The sequence below is a fragment of the Artibeus jamaicensis genome, unplaced genomic scaffold, assembly GCF_021234435.1.
Source record: "Artibeus jamaicensis isolate MK-2021 breed Jamaican fruit bat unplaced genomic scaffold, CSHL_Jam_final scaffold_660, whole genome shotgun sequence".
Lineage (NCBI taxonomy): Eukaryota > Metazoa > Chordata > Mammalia > Chiroptera > Phyllostomidae > Artibeus > Artibeus jamaicensis.
This window is the reverse complement of record NW_026522052.1, coordinates 1,907,826-1,926,600: the sequence shown is the minus strand read 5'-3', so window position 1 is coordinate 1,926,600 and position 18,775 is coordinate 1,907,826. Positions and strand designations below refer to the sequence as shown.

The 18,775-nt window shown below is 49.8% G+C and overlaps 1 protein-coding gene across 9 annotated transcripts in view; it reads left to right on the top strand.

Moving 5' to 3' along the window:
* GRAMD1B (GRAM domain containing 1B) overlaps nt 1–18,775 on the top strand; it is a 160,091-nt gene that overhangs the window by 68,142 nt on the left and 73,174 nt on the right. Inside the window, exon 1 of one of the 9 annotated variants that reach the window (XM_037138305.2) lies at nt 5,218–5,697. The exons of 7 other annotated variants lie outside the window; for them this stretch is intronic. In XM_037138305.2, the coding sequence (XP_036994200.1) occupies nt 5,675–5,697 (23 nt within the window). In that variant the 5' untranslated portion in view covers nt 5,218–5,674. Of the gene's footprint in view, nt 1–5,217; nt 5,698–6,170; nt 6,361–18,775 lie in introns of those variants that run through there. One more of the 9 variants, XM_053659408.1, reaches the window with a different exon arrangement.

Below are 18,775 nucleotides of genomic sequence, written 5' to 3'. Positions count from 1 at the left end.
ATCAAATATATGCAAAGCAGACTGAAAGCAGAAACAGCAGACATACTTCTCACTGGTCCTGCTGACCCCCCGTCTCCCAGCTGCCAAAGTGGCCCTTTCTGAAGGTCGAGTCTGGTCCCCTTGATTTTTCATTTTACGGAGACAGATGCAGTATCCATGGGGGGGACATGCTAAGATCCCCCCACGAAAGCCCAAAGTCATGACTAGTACTGAAGCCTGTATATACTATGTTTTCTCCTTGGAATACGCCCAGTTTTTCATGTTATGTCCCGTTTTTGTCATATCTGCATCATATCCACATTGCCAGCATCATTGCTCTTGCTCTTTGATGCCATTATTCAGTGAAAAAACGGTGACTTCTTTCAGCCAGGTGCTGTGCAGTTGATGTGGGGCCAGGTGGCTGACGAGGGGACCGCATAGGCAGTGCGGACGTCCTGGACAGAGGGGTGATTCTCGTCCCAGGCAGGTCAGAGCGGGATGGCATGAGCCTTCGTCATTCTTCTTGGAATGGCGTGGTACTTAAAGGTATGAATTGTTTATTTCTGGAATTTCCCATCTAATATTTCTGGACCACAGTTGACCAAGGGTAACTGAACCGTGGAAAGTGAAACTGTGGATAAGGAAGTACTGTGTCTATATGGATATAAAAGTGTCTGTTGTCAATGTAAGAAACATTCAAACATGTAGAGGATATTTGCGAGTTTATTCAAGCCAAACTGACAGCAGTAGCTGGGGACCAAAACCACAACAGAGTGAGAGAAGGCTCCAGAAAATGGCAGTTATGCACCCATTTTATAGATGACAATGAAAGAAGAAGGCATACGGGGGGTTTGAGGAAACTCACTGGAGATAGATTAGGGAGGCGGGAAGAAATAAAGGGAGGAAGCTCTGGGATTGGATAGAAAGTAAAATGATAGACACACAGGTGAGCATGACGTAGTTAACAGTCAGCAGCGAACACAGGAGAATATGACACCAAGGGGATTTGTGGCCTCTGCTCTGGCGACAATGCCTTGAGGGGTCCAGAAAGAGGAAAAATACTTTGTTAACTGTTTGGGCTTGTTGATCAGATGTGCTATCCTAGATGCAAAAGGACAGCAGACGAGCTTAGTTAAATTGAAGACTGACCTCTGTCGGGGAGAAATACCACACTGGGACTTAACTGCCTGCCACGAACCACCTATAGTTGGAAGTTTTTCATTGCAGACCATCCTTGGTGGTTCCTTTAGGTCTTCGAGTTTGTACGGCCGCCACACAGGCCTCTGAGCTTGTCGGCTGTAGTGTGTGGCCCCTTCTCTTCCACACAGACTGGCCTGCCTGTCGTTTTGTGTGTGTTCTGTACGTGCAGCCATACTGCGTGCGCACTTCTTTGATTTGCAGTCAGTGGGGGACAGCCTGTGAGGTGTTAGGGGATGTCGTTCTTCACCATTATTACATGATACCAAGTAGTTTTCTTAGAAAGTTGAACCAGAAAGCACTTCCCACAGCTCCTTTCCAACCTTGGTGTCGTAAGACCTTCTAGTCTGTGCCTGGTAGACGGCCGGGGTGAGATGGCATCTTGTTGGGATTTGAATTTGCAGTTTCCTGAGTACCAGTGAGGTTAATTTAAGCACCTTTTAATATACTTATTGATCATTTTCTCTTCTGAAAGTGCTGACCCAAGTGATGGGTCTGTTTTCTAATTTTCTTCCTTTTTCTTACTGATTTTCAGAAGTTTAAGGTGTATTGTGTGAACGATTGCTTTTTCAGTCATGTGTGCTGTAACTATCTTCTCCCAGAAAAGCCAGGCCTTGTCTGTTTATGATCAGTTTTGATGATCAGACGGTCCTAATGAGTCAGTCTTTTCCTTCTGCACATTGTTTTTTTTTTGTGTGTGTGTGAATTTTCAGTAAGTAATCAGGCAGTGATCTGTGTGAGGATTAGTTTGTAATGACGATTTATTGGGGAAGATTGTTCTCTTCCTTCCCTCACTGCTGAGGTCAATGATGGGCAGATTTCCTTCCAAGTCCTCGGGGGCACTTGTGAGTTTCTTTCAAGTGTGTTCTTAGGGTGATGGCAGCCAGCCGGCTTGCTCTCCTGCATCTCCTCTTACCCGCCGCAGCAGTGGCTGCGGGCGTGGTCCTCACCCATCGTGTCCTGTGAGAGGCCAGGAGAACCAAAGCCTGTTTCCCAGGCTCTGCAGATGCCCTCTCTAGAAAATGCATTGCATTTCTGCCCTCACTAAATGCGTGGCCTCTACATATTTCTTATTTGGATAAGATTTTGATAGCTCACCACACATTTGAAAAGATGTTTTTCTTTCTAAGAGTTTTATTTTATCCGGTATTTCTCATTGTTTTTAGCAAGAGGGTCCATCAGGATGTCTCATCCGCCATATTGCCAGAAATGGAAGACTTCAGAATTTAGGTTTTTTTCTAAAAATTCTTGCCCTACCTAAAAGATGAATATCAAGGAGCAGCCAGATTGCAGTGAGGCAGAGCAAGGAGAATTGAATGCACCTGCCTGGTCATCAATCTACAGCCACCCAGAGTAATCCAGTGTTAGGTCGGTACTGACACCTTACCTGTCTGGAACTTCTACGCCACTCAGAACAGACCGCGCACAGACAGAACGCGAAAGAGGGAAAATACGTTGAACGGGGATTTCTCCACTTTGGCCTTACTCTTCAATTTGCTTCAGGGAGAGACAGGGTCCCCTTGGCTCTTCAAAGCCGTGTTTAGGTTGTTTTTTTTTTGAGTTTTTCTTTGTGGATCCCAAAGTGCAGCCAGGTTCTAGAGCCTTGCGAAACCCTGGATGCAGAGATGAGAGCCAAGTGGAGTTCAAGGTAGGTGACTGTCTCCGCCAGCAAGGCTCCTCCTTTTCCTTCCCTTTCACATGTCTCATGCTGACACTTTGGCCAGTCACATATCAGGGATGGAGGCAGCAGCTGGCGTGATTTAGTCTTTCACCTGTTGCCTGCATTCTTTTTGTTGTGGGAGCATGGGAGCCCTTTAAGCTAGCTTGTCTGGGAGAGAACGTTTTTTGGTAAGTGTGCATGATGATGAAGACACAGGGTTTTGGGGTTGGACATGCTTGCGTTGAAATCCTGAGCTCGCAGCTTGTTGGCTTTCTGGCAGCAGGCAAATCAAGATACTATACTTTTTGGTTTTCAGCTGCAAATAATGGCGGTCACTACTTTATAATGTTGAGGTGTGGATTAAATGCAATGATGCAAGTAAAATACTTAGCACGATGCCTGGCAGAATAAGCTTGCAACAGATTCTTACTAACAGTTGCAAAGGAGAGTATTTTTTTAAAGAATGGGTAAAGAGTAAAAGCTGAAGAACTTCAACATTTACAACATGTTCCCACTGTAATTGTTAGAGAGCTTTGTCCAGGTTTCCTGTGTTTCTTGTGATTGGAGCATCGGACACAGCAATACGAGGACATTCTCATCCACTTGCAGTACCCCAAGTGACATTTGTCTAGCAGGGGTGTCCCACCCATGGCCCATGGGCTGCATGTAGTCCAGGATGGCTATGAATGTGGACCAACACAAAATCGTAAATTTACTTAAAACATTATGAGATTGTTTATGATTACATGTCACAATGTATTTAATGCAGGGCCCAAGACAACTCTTTTCCTCCAGTATGGCCCAGAGATGCCCACAGGCTGGACACCCTGCTCTGGGGGCTAGATCACAGGACCTGCAAGGCCAGTCAAGTGGCTTATCCAGCTCGAGAAGGAGAACTCTGTGCACTTCTGGGATCTGTGACATCTTTTTACAGCACCTGTGCTGAGAGGTGGCCTGGCTCTAGGCTCAAGGAGCTTTGAAAACATGCCCCAGATTATTTAGAAGTTTTGGAAGTGTTTCCATGTCTTCTGGCACTGGAGTTTAGGATTTAGGGAAATTCTGCAGCCCCGCGCTGCCTGGGGGCACATCCCCGGAAGCTCAGGATACCTTAAAGAGTATTTCTGCTGGACCAGCTGAACTCCGTCGGTCCGGAGAGAGACTGCAGTGCTGTAATTAGGTTTGAATAAGGTCACTTCAAAGAAGCACTTGCTTATAGTACCCCTGCTGTATGCAAGCCTTCCTGGTCAGCAGGGAAATAGAGCCAACCAAGATACACAGCCCCCCTGGGCTTCGTGGAGTTTGCCATCTCAAAAGAGGAAGGCAGATGATAAGCAAGGTATTACAGGTACTCTGAGTGTCACCCACCGGGGTTTACGCTCTGGTTTTTCTTAAGAGTATTACTTTAGAGGGTCTGGTATAGAGCCTTGCATGCAAACTGTGCACTTGTCTGTAGATTGCTTTGGGGCAAGTTGCAGGGTTAAGGCTCATTATGGTTCAGTTGAAGGTTGCTATTTCATAATTAATCCTCTCTTTGTTCCTTGTCACCCATCCGCATTACTGACCCAGATAGTCTGCAATCTAGGGGAGGGGAAACAAAAGCGATCGGACAGCCTGGGAAGTTGTTGGGGCTGGAACTCCTTCCTGCGTCCCCAGCAGGAGGACTTCAGAGGAACTGTTTCCACCGTCCCTCTGAAGTGTGTGTTGCAAGTCTAGTCCCTCCTCATTTGATGCTGTGCCTGGTCTGCATTTTCAGGAGCTGGCACTGGTGATAAAGTGTTTGAATCCCATACCTGACCAGTGGCTACCTTAAAAAGATCCCTGGCCTCAGGTGACTGAAGGGTGGGAGTGTGGAGGGAGCTGCTTTGCCACTGTAAGTTGCTGCCTCATCACACACTCCCAAAGTCAGCCAGGTAATTTCCCCAATAGGGGAAGAGAGCTGTGTGCTGTGTGCTGTGAACCACAACGCAGCGGCTCTGGCCCCGCCCTGCTGGGAAAGGCTGAAGACTCTATTTAAGGTGGTCTTGTGTGCAGCTCGCCCGCCTACCGACACCTAGACACTCCCCCCATCCCCCCAGCCTTTATTCTCTGATCAGCTTCTGAGGGTTTGCTGAGGCTCCCCTCCTCCCCGGTGGATGTGGTGGATGTCCGTGGGCTTTTAACCCTTTGGTGGATGTTCATGGAAGTGCTTAGCTTCGGCTATTCCCGCCCCTCTCCCCTTCCTCCTCAGGAACTGCAGGGCTCACCTACCCTCCACTGACTTTCTGTCCCATCCTGGGACAAAACATGTGCTATGTCTTTAAGTGGGCGGAAGTGGCTGGCAGTGCTTTGCTTGGGCACTGCATTGATTAGGAGATTACATGGAGCTGCGGGAGCTGCCGCCTGGGGGAAGAGAGGTGCAGCTTCTGCGAGCTTTTCATTCTCCCCTGGGGCTCTCCTGGGGTTCTCAGAGCTGGCATGCGGTGAGGGTGGGTGGCCGGCCTGCCTGTGGACAGCAGCTCCAGGGCTCTTTGGCAGCCCTGCCAGCATTACCCATCCTCATCAGAATTTGGCAGCGGCAGCTCAGCCAGGCGGCTCCAGCCCAGGCTGGGTTTGAAGAAGCTGCCCTTGGCCTCCGAGCCCAGCAGCGTTGAGCTGGGAAAGGGGCAGAAGGGGACGGACGCAGCAGTTCTGGCTGCCGCTTTCTCTCTCTCTTTCTTTTCTTTCTTTCTGTGTTCAAGTCACATTACATGGGATTGTGTTCTTTGGGGACTTCGTCATCTTTTCAAATATGTCCTGGGACCTCTGGAGCTGTAACAGGGATGCTAAGGACACGGTCAGTGGATTATCAAGACTGTACTAATGAAAGGATTCAAGCTCTCCTGGTAAGTGGAGGAGGGATACGGCACCTTCCTCTTCAACCCATGTTCCTGCAGCATCCTCAGGAGCCCCCTTCACACAGGACTGGCCCCTCGATTGTATGGAGGGGCCACACACTACAAAGTTGAGTGCCCCTCTCTGGCTCACCCCAGCTTTCCACACCACAGTATCTTCTGCCAGCATCTCCCTGGGGTTGGTGGAAGTAGGGGGCCATGCCGAGAACCAAACTGCAGCTAAAAAGAGTCTAACTTTGAGGGGTATGGGATGGTGCCTGCTGAGGGAGCTGGGTAAAGAAAGAGCACTTTCACGTAGTCCTGTGTGTCCGTACCGGGCTGGGGGTGCCGTGCACTCCCCCTAACCCCACAGAGGGGCCTCTCGGCTCCTCAGGGCACCTTCACCCCTGTGGGCAGTTTCTGGCCAATCAGAGGCTTCTGTCTGAGCAGAGTCTTGAAGGGCTAGGCTGCAGCCTCCAGCCTGGCTGGAGTGCAGAGGAGAGCTGAGGGGCCCCACCGCACAGCCACCGCCCACACGGACCATAGCCTGGGGCTGTGCAGGCACCTCTTTCTGGGCTTCATGTTGAAAATTTGAGCCACGTCATGCTTGACATGTGGGGCAGCTCTATTCCAGCCATGGTGTTAGTCGGAATACATTTTTCCTCCATTTTAAAGGTAAAACCTTTACTTCTTCTTCTTTGAATCAGAGAGGTAGGTGAGTTGGCTTTTTCTCTGCTTGAGAAATGAGGTTTTGTGTGGAAAACTTAGTCAGACCAGGGGAGGGCTCTCCCTGCCGGGCACCTTGTGCAGCTGAGGAGACAGGGTCCTGGGCTGAGGATGCAGCCGTCTCGTCTCTCCTTGCAGGCAGGGCTGTTGGGAGGAGGCGAAGGAGCTTGGGAGAACTCCCTGCAGTGCCTTCCTTGAGGCCAAAACGGTTCAAAGTGGGGTGGTGGTGGGGTCGTCTCTTCGAATTGGAGCTCGATTTTCATAGTTGGTGGCAGGTTCTGAGTGTACCCATTCAGTCCCCAGCTGCCTGGCTCAAGGCCATGCCGGGCCTTGCCGAAGCCCCTGCTCTGGGTTAAACCCAGGCAGCACTAGCCTAGTCCACCACCCTTCCTCCCTGAGGCAGGAGTGCCTTGTAGGGGTCTTGAAGAGGTACCTTGCAGAAGGAAAGGGGGCAGCTTCGTTCCTGCAAGCTTTGCTCTTGTTCTTATAAACCGTGAGGTCCTCAGTAGTGAGCACCACCAACCACGCAGCCGGTCGTTTCTTTCGCTCTTCTGTTTGGCTCCAGTGCCGACGGGCCCTCTTTCTTGGGGCCGGGTCCCCTGTTCCTGAGGTGAAAGCCGTCAGCAGAGTCCATCGACCCTGGGAACACGGCCCAATCACTGTCTGAGCTGCCCCTTTACTCCTCAGGAGATCAGAGCTGGGCCTGTGACTCTGTTGGGGCCCCCAAGGAGGGCCCAGGTGCTGCTAGGAGTGTGGCCGGCTTGTCCTCAGAAGTTCCTGGGCACCCTCCACGCCGAGGCTGCTGGCTCAACCAGACTGGAACTGAGGGGTGCTCACACGCTGTCTGTCCTTCGGGGTGAGACGTGGCTCCAACCCAGAATGCTTCTGTGCTCAGCCTCAGCTGGTGCCTCCGGGTTTCGCAGAGATGTTTGCCTGTAAAAATCTGTCTTGAGTACCTCTTGATGCATTTCAACAGGAAAGCAGTATTAAGCTGGGAACTGTAATTGGTGTAACTGTATCCTTTGCAGCCAAATAAAATGTTACAAGATGGGAAAATTTTGTCACTGACGTCTGCCTGGATGCTGTCAGAGCCTGGATGTTGTAGTTGTGCTGTGGACTTCGGGCTTGGCAGCCTCTGTCAGGCCACGCTGCCGTCCCAACAGGGAGCATGGGTAGAGGCGAGACGACCAGGCACACAGGCTGTGCTGTTCTGGACAACCACGCTGTCTGCCTGTGGAAAAGGGTGGAGCTAATTGACTCTCCGGTGTTTGAATTATTTCTAGAAACATTTCTGGAATGCCTACTCTCTGTTAGTGATATTACAATGATAACACTGGTAATGACAGTTACAATGGCAACTAACATGTGTGGAATGCTCACCAGGTGCCAGGCGCCGGCCTGGGTACCTCACCTGTGTCCAGGCCCATGGCACCTGCAGCTTTAGGATTCAGGTCCCCCGTTGACGGAGGGAGGAAGCAGACCCAACAGGTCTTGGGACTTGTCTGAGGGCACACAGGTGGGAATGGGGCTTTGGATTTGGACAGGTCTGCCTGTCCTCTGTTGCTCTCCTGCAGGGTCACCTTTCCCTGTGTGTAACGCCAGAGATTGACCTGTTTCCACCTTTGCCATCGCTTTGCCTTGTATTTATTTGGTGAGTCAGTCAGACTTTTAAAGGTATATGGAAATGCATTCTCTCATTCCGTCCTTACTGTAATCCACGGAGCTAGGCATCTACCTCTCCAATGTAGATGGCACAGAAACCGAGGTACAGAGTGGTAAATAAAGCATTTTAAATAAATTCATGAAGCTACTTAGCGAAAAAGCCAGGGTGCCAGCCCCGGCCATTATTTCAGTTTTGTGACTTTGACAGCAAAAAGGTGCAGCAGGCCCGCTTCCCCAGGGAGCAGGGTCAAGGTCTGTGTGCTCATTAGTCGTCAAGCCTTCACTCTACAGACATTGGCCATGCAGTTATTACTCTCGCAGCCCTGCACCTAGACATTGTGAGGGCGGACGTGGGAGGGCTGTGGCCTCTGGCTCCTACAGACTAGTAGCCTGACGGATGGAGTGAGTCCCAACTCTTCTCCATGCTCACACAAAACCTATAGAGCAAGTCAGTAAATGCTGAGGGACGGACACATGCAGTGAACCACAAGCTTTCTAAGAATTCAGAGGAGTCCAGAACTCCCGTCAGCCGGGTAGCAGAGAAGCTTCTTGGAGGAACGGCAGTTGAGTGGGGGAGGGAAGTCGGGATGCACCTCGTGGAGTTGGGAAGTTAAGCTTGGGGACGAAGCTGACCAAGACTCGTGTCTGTGATTGCCAAGTGGCTGGACTGTGAGAGAGAAATCCTCCCACCCACTCTCTTCCCTCCTTCGGGCCAGGACTTTAGGCTTTCTCAGAGCCGATTCTGTGATCCTGTGTCCTGACGACATGGTGAGCGAGGCCTGGGCAGTGGGGGCGGGAGGGACTGGCACACGGCAGCTGGGCCCACGCAGGGCTGTGGGGCATAGGAGATTTGGAAGCTACCTAACTTGTTAGCAACAACCACCAGTGACCTCCTTAGCTGTTACGTGGTGAATGTTTTTGTGTGTATGTATGATGTGAAGCTATTCCTAATTCCTATGGAGCTGCACATCTCCGAACACCAAGTTATCCAGCTCTGTGGCGGGCCCCTGCAGACTTATCTTGGCCCCCACGGGACTCGGCAGGCTGTGGTGCCATTGGTCTGGATTCTCAGGGCTCCTGGTCCTCAGCATCTGTCGGGGTGGGTGGTGGAGCCCCACAGAGCTTGGGGGCTGTGAAAGACCTCCCGGGAAGTCAGCGTGCTGGAAGAAGTCCATTCCGTGGAAAGACGGAGACAGTGTGGCTCTTGCCGTGTAGCAGGCGGGACATGTGTGTGGCCGGGTCCACAGGCGAGGAGGACCCGGGCGCCTCTTCTTGTTGGCGTGGCTGTGAGGGCGCTGTCGCCAGCAGCCCCGCGCCGTTCTTCAGGAGCGTGATTGCTGTGCACGGGAGCCACTCCCGGTCTCCCCAGGTAACTGGGGCAGAAGTGCATTTTCGCACTGCTCGGTGTTTCTTGGAGACGAACGGTCCTTTAGTACTAAGGGTCAGGTGTCCGTGTGCCTTTTTTTGTGCAGCCCGTTAACGCATGAAGCGCCATGCCCCCTTCAGCTCTGGTCCAAGCCCATGAAAGGAGAAGGGGGGAGGCCGCAGCAGGGAGAACTTCAATGAGACATAAAGAAGCTGGGAATTTCCACCTCTGGGGTGTTCACATCAGGACATAGATGCATCTTTTGAGGTTCGCTCTGTGAAAAGTTTATTCTACGAGGGAGGAAGCCTGGCTCTGGCCTCTGTGCACCCGTCTGAGAACCGAGTGCCCAGCTGTTCTGGTCCACCAGAAGGTGGGTTGCAATGAAGGGTTCGGTCACAGTAGCTTGAGATTCTGTGGAGCAACCTCTGCTCTGGATCTTGTGACCGCCCTTTGAGTTGCTGTGTGGCCTTGTGGGTGACTTCTGTTTGCCTTGGGCGGGGGTTGGTCACTACTGGGAAAGTGGGATTGAGTAACAGTGCTGGACAGGGGTCTGTCTCTCAGCTTCCTTTTTAACTGTGGTTCAGAAAAAGGTTACAGTCGTGATAGAGGGGCCACTGGTGTTACGGGCTGTTGGTGCTCTCTCTTAGCCAGCGGGACACGCTGAAATAAACCTCGATTCGAACATATGAAGTGTCCAGTTACCAATATGCCCCAGCAGGCACACCTCCTGCTAACAGTGCGAGATTTGCTTTACTTTTGTGGAAATGAGTCAGGAGTTCCCACCCCCCGGAGCATCCTGGGCAGTGCGTGCCACCACCTCAGCCTTCCAGCTCCCCGAGCCGTGGGCACACCTCAGGGCGGGGGCTCACGCTTCCGCCAGAGGCTTCTTACAAGGATGGGCCGGGCCCACCTTGCACCCAGATTTCCACTCTGCCTTGAAATAAGCAGCAGGAAACATCACTTGCTTTGTTTTTTGTTTTTGTTGTTGTTGTTGTCATCCTTATTACTTTAAGAAGATTAATTCCATTGGAATGTGGGCTTCGGAATGGCAGTGATTGTGTCAACAAATCAGATCATGGGTACTGGAGGTTCTTCGCTGCCAGTCATTATAACTAGTCATTGAGTTTTCAGCTGGAAGAGAAGACTGGAGGCTTCTCATGACAGAACCTGAAGAAAAGGACTCTTCTGACCTTGCGCTAAGTTGTCCAGAACACTGGACCTTCGTTTCCCGAACGAGTTATCTAGGTGAACGGAGGCAGCAGGCTGGACATGGCTTTCTGTTCACTGACCCTCCTGCTGTTGTTCTTCGCCTGTGACTGCAGACAGGCGCTGACTCGGACCGGACAGGCTGCTCTGTGACGGCAGACCCCACCCCAGGCCCCTGTGAACGCGCTAGCTTAACTCAGTCCCCCAAGGCTCTGAAAAACTCTCTGGGCGAGTGTCCTGCATTTGGTGGCTCAGCGATCCAGGTGGTAGCCTCCACTGGCCACCGTCCACGGACACTAAAGGGGAGAAGAACGTGGCTCTTCAGTGCTTCTCCCTGAAAGTGAATACGGCCCTGCCTGAGTGTGGGGGCGGGGTTCAGGCTTCTGAACTGCGGCGGAAGGGAGGGGCTAGGCACCCCGGGAGCCCCAGCTGTGCCCCCCGCAGCCGTCTTTGTGGAAGTGTGTGGGACCCAGAGTGAGGGCCTGGAGGAAGGGAGAGAGCCCAGCAGTCTGACCCCAGGGGAGCGTGGAAGGGGCGGCACAGGGCTCACCTGCAGGCGGCCTCCAAGTCCAGCTCAGGTGACCAGAGAGCATGGCCTTGGTCTTCCCAACACCCTGGGCCAGACACTCTGGGTGCGAGAGCTGGGAGTGAGCATATATGGTTTGGTGAGCATATGGGGTGTGTGTGAAGAGTAGTGTAAGACATTGTAACAGTGCTCCTACGAGTATTTTTTTAATCTCACATAACCCTTACTCAACATTACGAGAAAGGTGGCATTTATCCCACTTTACAGGTGGGGAAACCGACTCTCAAAGGGGTTTAACTGGCAGGCCCAAGCCCACAGGCTGGTGGCAGAACTGGGGTAAAATCTATAGCCTGTGCTCTGGACCTCTGTGCTCTCGGCCTGGACGTGGTGAGAAAAGAGTATTTATTGGGTGGAAATCTGGAGCTTTAACAGTTTGAAAAGGCTTGGCAAGGAGGCAGGGCACTCCTCCTGGCCAGCGATGCTCTTTCTCAGTCGATCTCACAGTGGAATCTTTCTGTCCTGCGCTCTCTCCCCGGTGCTGTGCCACACCCCCCGTCACCGCCGGTCCGGGGTCCACCACTTCGGGCCAGGTCAGGGTTTATTTAAATAAGGGTTTCTTTTTTGATTTGTGAAATGTATTATGAATACAAATGAAAGTATTTAATGTTGTATCTGCACAGCTTAAAGAAATACAGTTTACCTTTGAACAACACCAGTTTGCACTTTGCTGGTCCACCTACAATACATGGGCTTTTCTCAATAAATACAGTAAATGTGTTTTCTCCTCCTTATGACTTTCTTAATAACATTTTCTTTCTCTAACTTACTTTACTGTATGAATACAGTATCTAATGCATATAACATACAAAATGCATGTTAATGGACTGTGAACGTTGTCTGTAAGGCTGTTCGTGGTTATGTTTTGTGGGAGTCCAAAGCTACGTGAGGATTTCCCACTGGATGGGGCTCTGTGCCCCGAACCTCCTTGCCGTTCCAGGGTCACGTGTAATTAAACAGTGTCCGTACACCGTCCAGATCAGCATTAGAACATTCTCTAAACCTTTGAAGGCTGTTCCGTTGTTTTGTTTGTGTCATAAGATTCACGAAAATAGTCAGAGGCTGAGAGGACAAGCCCCGCCCCCCAAACACAAACTTGGGGAGCTGAGCACTGAATGGGCTCCTGAGTCGGGGCTGAGAGCTGCCCCCCGGGAAGCAGAGTTTGCTTCCCAGACAAGCGCCTCTTTGGTCTGACGGGGGTAGGTGGCCACTCCCTCCAGCCGTGGGGCGCAAGGCGTGCTGCTGCCTCCCCGGCCTCGGTTTTCTCATCTGTAGAGTGGTGCTAATCACAGTCCCCTGGTCGGGACTGGGAGGAACACAGGAGACGACTCCTGTCAGTGCGCTGGGAGGAGCCCTGGCACCGCACCCGCCGTGGGCAGGGAAGCCGCTGGGACAGTCTTTGGTATTTCCTTCTTGGCACTGCTCAGAGAGAGTGGACCTTGCCGATCACACTCCCAGACCCACAGTTGTTCCTCATGCTCTGGAGCAGCGATTTTCCCTGGGAGCTGCAAGGGGTTTTAGCATGTGCAGCGCCGGACCACTTGCAGGGCCGCCAGTCTCCTTTCCCTTGGATTCTTGAGTGAGGATGTGACAGCAGCCGGCATAGCAGCAGCCATCCAGTGCGAACGAGTCAAAGTTACATCTTCTTGGTGGGGTGGTGTCACATTGGCAAAAAATAGATTTTTTGCTGCACCACAGAATTTTAGTAATTAGTGTACGTGTGCCATCAGATAAAAAAAGGTTGAAAATTGCTGCTCTAGAGGTACACTTAGGAGAATTTGACCAGAAAAAGAAGGTTGAAGCCAGCAAGAGAAACATTCTGTAGCTGCACACACAATACTCCCAGCATCCTAGAGCTCAGAATTTACCACGAAAACTCCAGCACAGATTATTGTAGGAAGGACTGTCTTTGCAGCTACAAATATAGCAGCTTCTTGTGACTGCTCAGTGGCTGAATGGCAGGCTCCGCTCCTATCACCAATGGGTCTCACTACAGTAGAGATTTATTCTGCTTCTTTACGTCAAAGAAGGCAAAAACTAGAAGTAGAAATTGCTGGTTCATGAAATTAGAGGGTCAAAAAAATTATTTGAACATGCCAGAGTAGTAGAGGCAGAATAATAAATATATTTAAAAGGTACATTTTGGCCCTGGCTGGTGTGGCTTAATGGATGATCACCGGCCTAGGAGCCTAAAGGTTGCTGGTTCAATTCCCAGTCAGGGCACATCCTGGGTTGCTGGCCAGGTCCCTGGTATGGGGTGCCGGAGAGGCAACTGATGGATGTACTCTTGCACATAGACATTTCTCCCTTATCTTTCTCCCTCCCTCTCCCTCTCTCTAAATATAAATAAAATCTTTAAAAAACAATAAAAGGTACATTGTAGGCCAAAGGATGCTCAGGAAAATCATGTGTAGCCAGCAGAGCAGGTCACCTCTAAAAGCCAGGGGTACAGTTCCCCAAATTTGCATCCTTGAGCTTGTTGGGGAAGCCCCAGAAACAAAGGGGTTTTGCATGTCAAGTCCTAATGCCACCTGATACCAACTACCACCGTTCAGTAGGGATGAAAAGCTGAGGTTGCCACAGGGAAGCTGTTATGACACAAGGAGGCTCCCATCTCAGGAGGAAGGGTCCAAAAAAAGATCTTAACCAAAAGATAAATTTATTTGCACTGCGGCAGGAGAGGCACCTGAGCCAGCTGTGGAATTGCTACCATAGGCAGGCCCCAGTGAGACCCTGCCCAGAAAGGGGGTCTGCCCATGGCTCCCCCTCCCTGCCGTGGGCAGGACCAGCTCTGCTCATCTTGTGCTCCAGCCTCCCAGCCCAGTGAAAGTTCACACTTAGTGAGTGCTCCTCACGCAAACACATGAGTGTGTGAATTAGAGAGAGGTGGGATGAGTCCGGTGGGAACTTGGGGAGAACATTAAAGGAGCCTCTTACTTACTTGAGCTTGGAATCAGTGAGGATCCATAAGAGATAAAATATGCTGCTCAGACCCACCTGTCGTCACCTTAGCGTTGCGGGTGCTGGTCACTGCATCAGTGATGGGACAAGTTCCAGCTTCCAGTCAAGGGACCAGTGACCGCACCCACGCAGGATGGAGTACAGAGTCCCAGCAATGACATTAAAGCACAGGATTTGAAAGGCTGTTAACCTGGAAGGAGAGGAGAAAGTAGCCGAGAGTGGCCTAAGACTGTTTTTCCTAGCTACTCGGGAACAATGATCAGAGTTTTCTGCGTCCGTCTGGGGCAGCAACTTTCAACCTTTCCCACCTCACAACTCACATAAACTATAGTTACCAAAATTCTGCGGCATACCAAAATGTATTTTTGGCCGATCTGATAAAAAAATAGGTGTGACTTTGACTCATTTAGTCTGGAGGGCTATTGTGTTGGCACTGTCATTTTCCATTTGACACTCCAAGGAAAGAGAGGTCGGGGCCCCGACTACACAGTCAGGCTGCACGTGGCAGACATTGTCACAGCGCACGGGTTGGACATCGCTGGCCCAGGCCCGAGTTGGGGCCACTTTTGAGATGGTCAGTAGAGCCCAAAATAATGAGCGATCGTCCTCACCAGCCACAAAAGACCTGTGGCCACCACCTCCCAAAGGACCATCAGCTCCAGGTCTGGACTTGACTCTGCCTGTCCCCTCACTTCCTGGAGTGGCTAAGTTCCTCACACCCACCGCATGTAAAGCAAATTAATAACAGCTTTCCATCCAACATCCTCTTCCCATGGTCCCTCCTAGTCATTCACACTGGAAACTCTGAGCAATTTCCGCTTGCTCCTCCTCATGTCCCACGCAGTCAGCTCTGATTTGGCAGTGACTCTCTGACTTGTCCCCGCCGACCACTGCCCCCCATGGCCACTGCCCCCACCGCAGTTCACAGCCTGTGTCTTGCCTGGCCTATTGCAATAGCTGCTGGCTAATTTCTTCTCCTTTTTTTCTTTAAACAGTTTTATTGAGATGTAATTCATGGACCATACAGTTAACTCATTTAAAGTGTACACTTCAGTGGTTTTAAGTGTATTCACAGATATGTGCAACCATCACCACAATCAATTGTACGGCACTTCCATCACTACAAAAGAAGCCCTGTCCCTTTAACTAGTGACCCCCAGCCCAGCCCTGGGCAGCCACTGGTCTCCCTCCTGTCTCTATCCCACTGTTCTGGACTTTCATGCGTGGGATCATGTGTATACACATACAAAGGGGGGCCCAAGGAGCCCAGAACTTATTAAATACTGTGTGTTCATTCTTATGTGTTTAGACGCCAGTCACCCTCAGAGCACTCTCCAGTCGATGAAATACACCTTTTGAGACAATTTTGTCACTGCTCGAAACAGTGTTTGAACTCATCGATTTTGATGCCTTTTAGTGTTTATGCTGTTTTTTGTTTCATCTCTTCCACATCAGCAAAACATTTCCCTTTTTTAAAAAAAAATATATTTTATTGATTATGCCATTATAGTTGTTCTATTTCCCCCCTTCATTCCCCTCCACCCTGCACACCCCCTCCCCCACCATTCCCTCCTTTAGTTTATGACCTCGGGTCTCAAGTTCTTTAGATTCTATATTTCCCATACTATTCTTGCCCTCCCCCCTATCTATTTTCTACCTACCATCTATGCTACTTATTTTCTGTACCTTCTCCCCCCTTCTCCTTCAGGAAGCTCAGAGAGTCCCAAAAAAGTTGGACCCAAGAAGGAACACATCGAGGCACATCAGAATTACATTAGCCAAGATTCAAACATTTCCCTTTGAGACTGTTTTCATCTGGGGAAACAGAGAAGTTGCCCAGGGAGAGATCGGGTGAATAGGGAGAGTGGAGTTTGGGGGTCATGCTGTTTTTGGTCAAAAACTGCTGAACACTACTAATTCAGGTGAGGGCAGTGTGCACATAAATCACCCGTCATGAAATGGGCGAACATTGAAAGAGTCTTCAAAAAAAAAGTCACTGAAGCTGAACACAGCCTCTCACAACAACGCCAGCTGGCGCACTGCTACCAATGGGTTCCTAGAACACTCCCCTGGCGGGGAAAGCCTGGACCACAAGGGCCCCACCCTCTAGAAGATAATTCTGGAGTTTTGGGGGTTCCCCTTGTATATGCAGACTTTTGTGAGTGGCTTCTTTCACTTATAAGGGTGTTTTCAAGGTTCATCCAAGCCGTAGCATGCACCTGTATTTCATTCCTTTTTTATGACTGAGTCATCTAACGGCTTCTTGTAACTCTCGGGTGCATTTTTCACTCAGCTGTCCTGCAGGTAGATTTCCCACCCTTCTTTAGAAACCGAGTTAGGCTCCCTGTAGTGTGATGCCTTGGCCTGGCCTTCCAGGCCCTCCCTGTGTGGCTCCGTCCTGCTGTCCAGCACTCATTCATCCTTCCGTGACCTCTGTCCCCACTGTCCCAGCACACTTTGCAGAGGATGTCGCAAAACCGTTTCATGCCACGAGTCTCCGGTTTCACTGCGTTTTTTCCTCCTGCTTCTCCTTTCTCTGCCTGTGGATATCTTATGTGTCCTCATAATTTACCTTTGCTGTCATCTGCTTGAGGAAGTCATCCCAGATTTGTCTTATCCCCAAATAGGAATTCATTCATTCCTCTTCAGTCTCTGAGCACTTTGCTTGGATTCCCAAATTAACTCATTGTCTTGAAATAGATGTCATTCCATCTCATACCATTCAATCTTCTGTGAGAGTAGAGAGTTATTCTAATTTATGTTTTATATTCTCCTTATACTTTCCACAAGGCTTTGCACATAGTTGGCACTCAAAAAATACTTGGTGTGTAATTGATTACCTTCTTGAATTTGTATAGTCCTTTTTGGTTTTCAGAGTTCTTTCATATATTTCTTCTCTTTTAAACAACTTTTGAAGGAAAAAATCAGTAGTTTTAACTTGTTTGAATGTTTGTTTTTTGGCAACATGTTGTCATTGGACATTGTGGAAATATTAGAAAATATAACTTCCAAAGAAAAAGAAATTAGTCCTGACACCACCTGGCAGTGATGATCACTATTGACATTATGGTTTATATTCTTTGAGCTATTTTTTCTATGTATGTTATACATAGAAAGATAGGGGTAGATAAAATTTATAACTTATGCTATATACTATTCTGAAATTTTTAGTTTAATTTTGATCTTTATAATAGTAAATATTGATTTCTGTAATTACTTTTAAGGGTAACATTACAAATACATAAGTTTGTTCATTCTCACATTTGACATTTGAGTTATTTCTAATTCTTCAAGAAAAAAAATGATGTCATCCCAACATTTTTTAGATGAACACTGAGAAGCCAGATTTCTGGGTCCACAGCTTTTAATGCGCAGCGCCGAGTCACCCCGCGGAAGGGCAGCCCAGACTTACGCGCCCGGCAGCACCTCACGGGACTGTTGGTTTCTTCCCCGTCCTTGCCGGCTCAGCCCGATGTGCCGCAGTGGGGTCTCAGAGCTGCATTAATCTGATCATTGGTGAGGTGCTTCTAATTTTCTCATTACATGTTTATGTTTCTTCTTTCGAATTAATGCTTGTTTCCTCTGTCCACCTTTCTGTTGAGGTGTTTGTCTTTTTTATTGCTCAGGAGTCTTCAACATAAAGGTGTTAGCCCGTAGTCATACATCTTAGGAGTGTTTTCCCTAGAATTTTTTACTTTTAACCTCGGGCCAATTTGGGGGGACATAGAAGTTTGTTTCTTTGCTGGAACAGATTGAGTCAATCCCTCTTTCCATTTATGGCTTCTGTGTTTGGTATTATTCGTAGGAAGTTCTTCCCAACTTCAAGAGTGTACATATTCACCTAGGCTTTCTTTGAGGGCTTCTGTGGCTTTGATTTTAAAGTTGACTACATTGGTCCACTTGGATACAAGACAGTATCGACTTTTATAAAGCCCAGGTGACCGAGTTTTTAGTCATGGGCTAGAAGGGACTGTGGTAGGCCATGCCCATGGCTCTAGAGTCAGCCCTGGTGGTGAGTACGGTCGTCTGCCTCTTCCCCATCAGTCGTCAGCATTCCATAATCCTTCCCGAAATCACCTCTTATTATGTGCAAGTGACATATTAATACTGTCTGTCAACAGGCTGGTCGGAGGATTAAATGAATTTGCAAATTAGATGGCAGTTTGCCGCACACCGCCTGGCACCTGAACCTTCCACGTATGTTTTGTTGAGTGAATGAGTGAGCGAGTGAGCAAGTGAGCGAGCGAGCGAGCGGTGGTGTGAACAGTGACAGCCGGGTGCCGAGGAGAGTGTAAGTTGGCGCCAACTCGAGTGCCATGGGGAGTGTGGAAGAAGGAAAGGTCGTGACGTGGGTCTGAAGAAGGGGGCAGTCTGAGGGTTAAGACGGAGCCCACGGGCTCTTAACCCATCACACAGAAGGCTCATAAGCAAGCATGAGCCACACCGGGGAATTCCAGGGGACGAGGAGCTTTTGAGGGGAGCGCACCAGGGAAGTCTCCCTGGGGTCGGTGCACTGGGGACAGAGCCGTGAAGGAAGGCCGGGGCCACACAGGGAGGGTCTGAGGAAGGAGGTCATTTTATGCAGA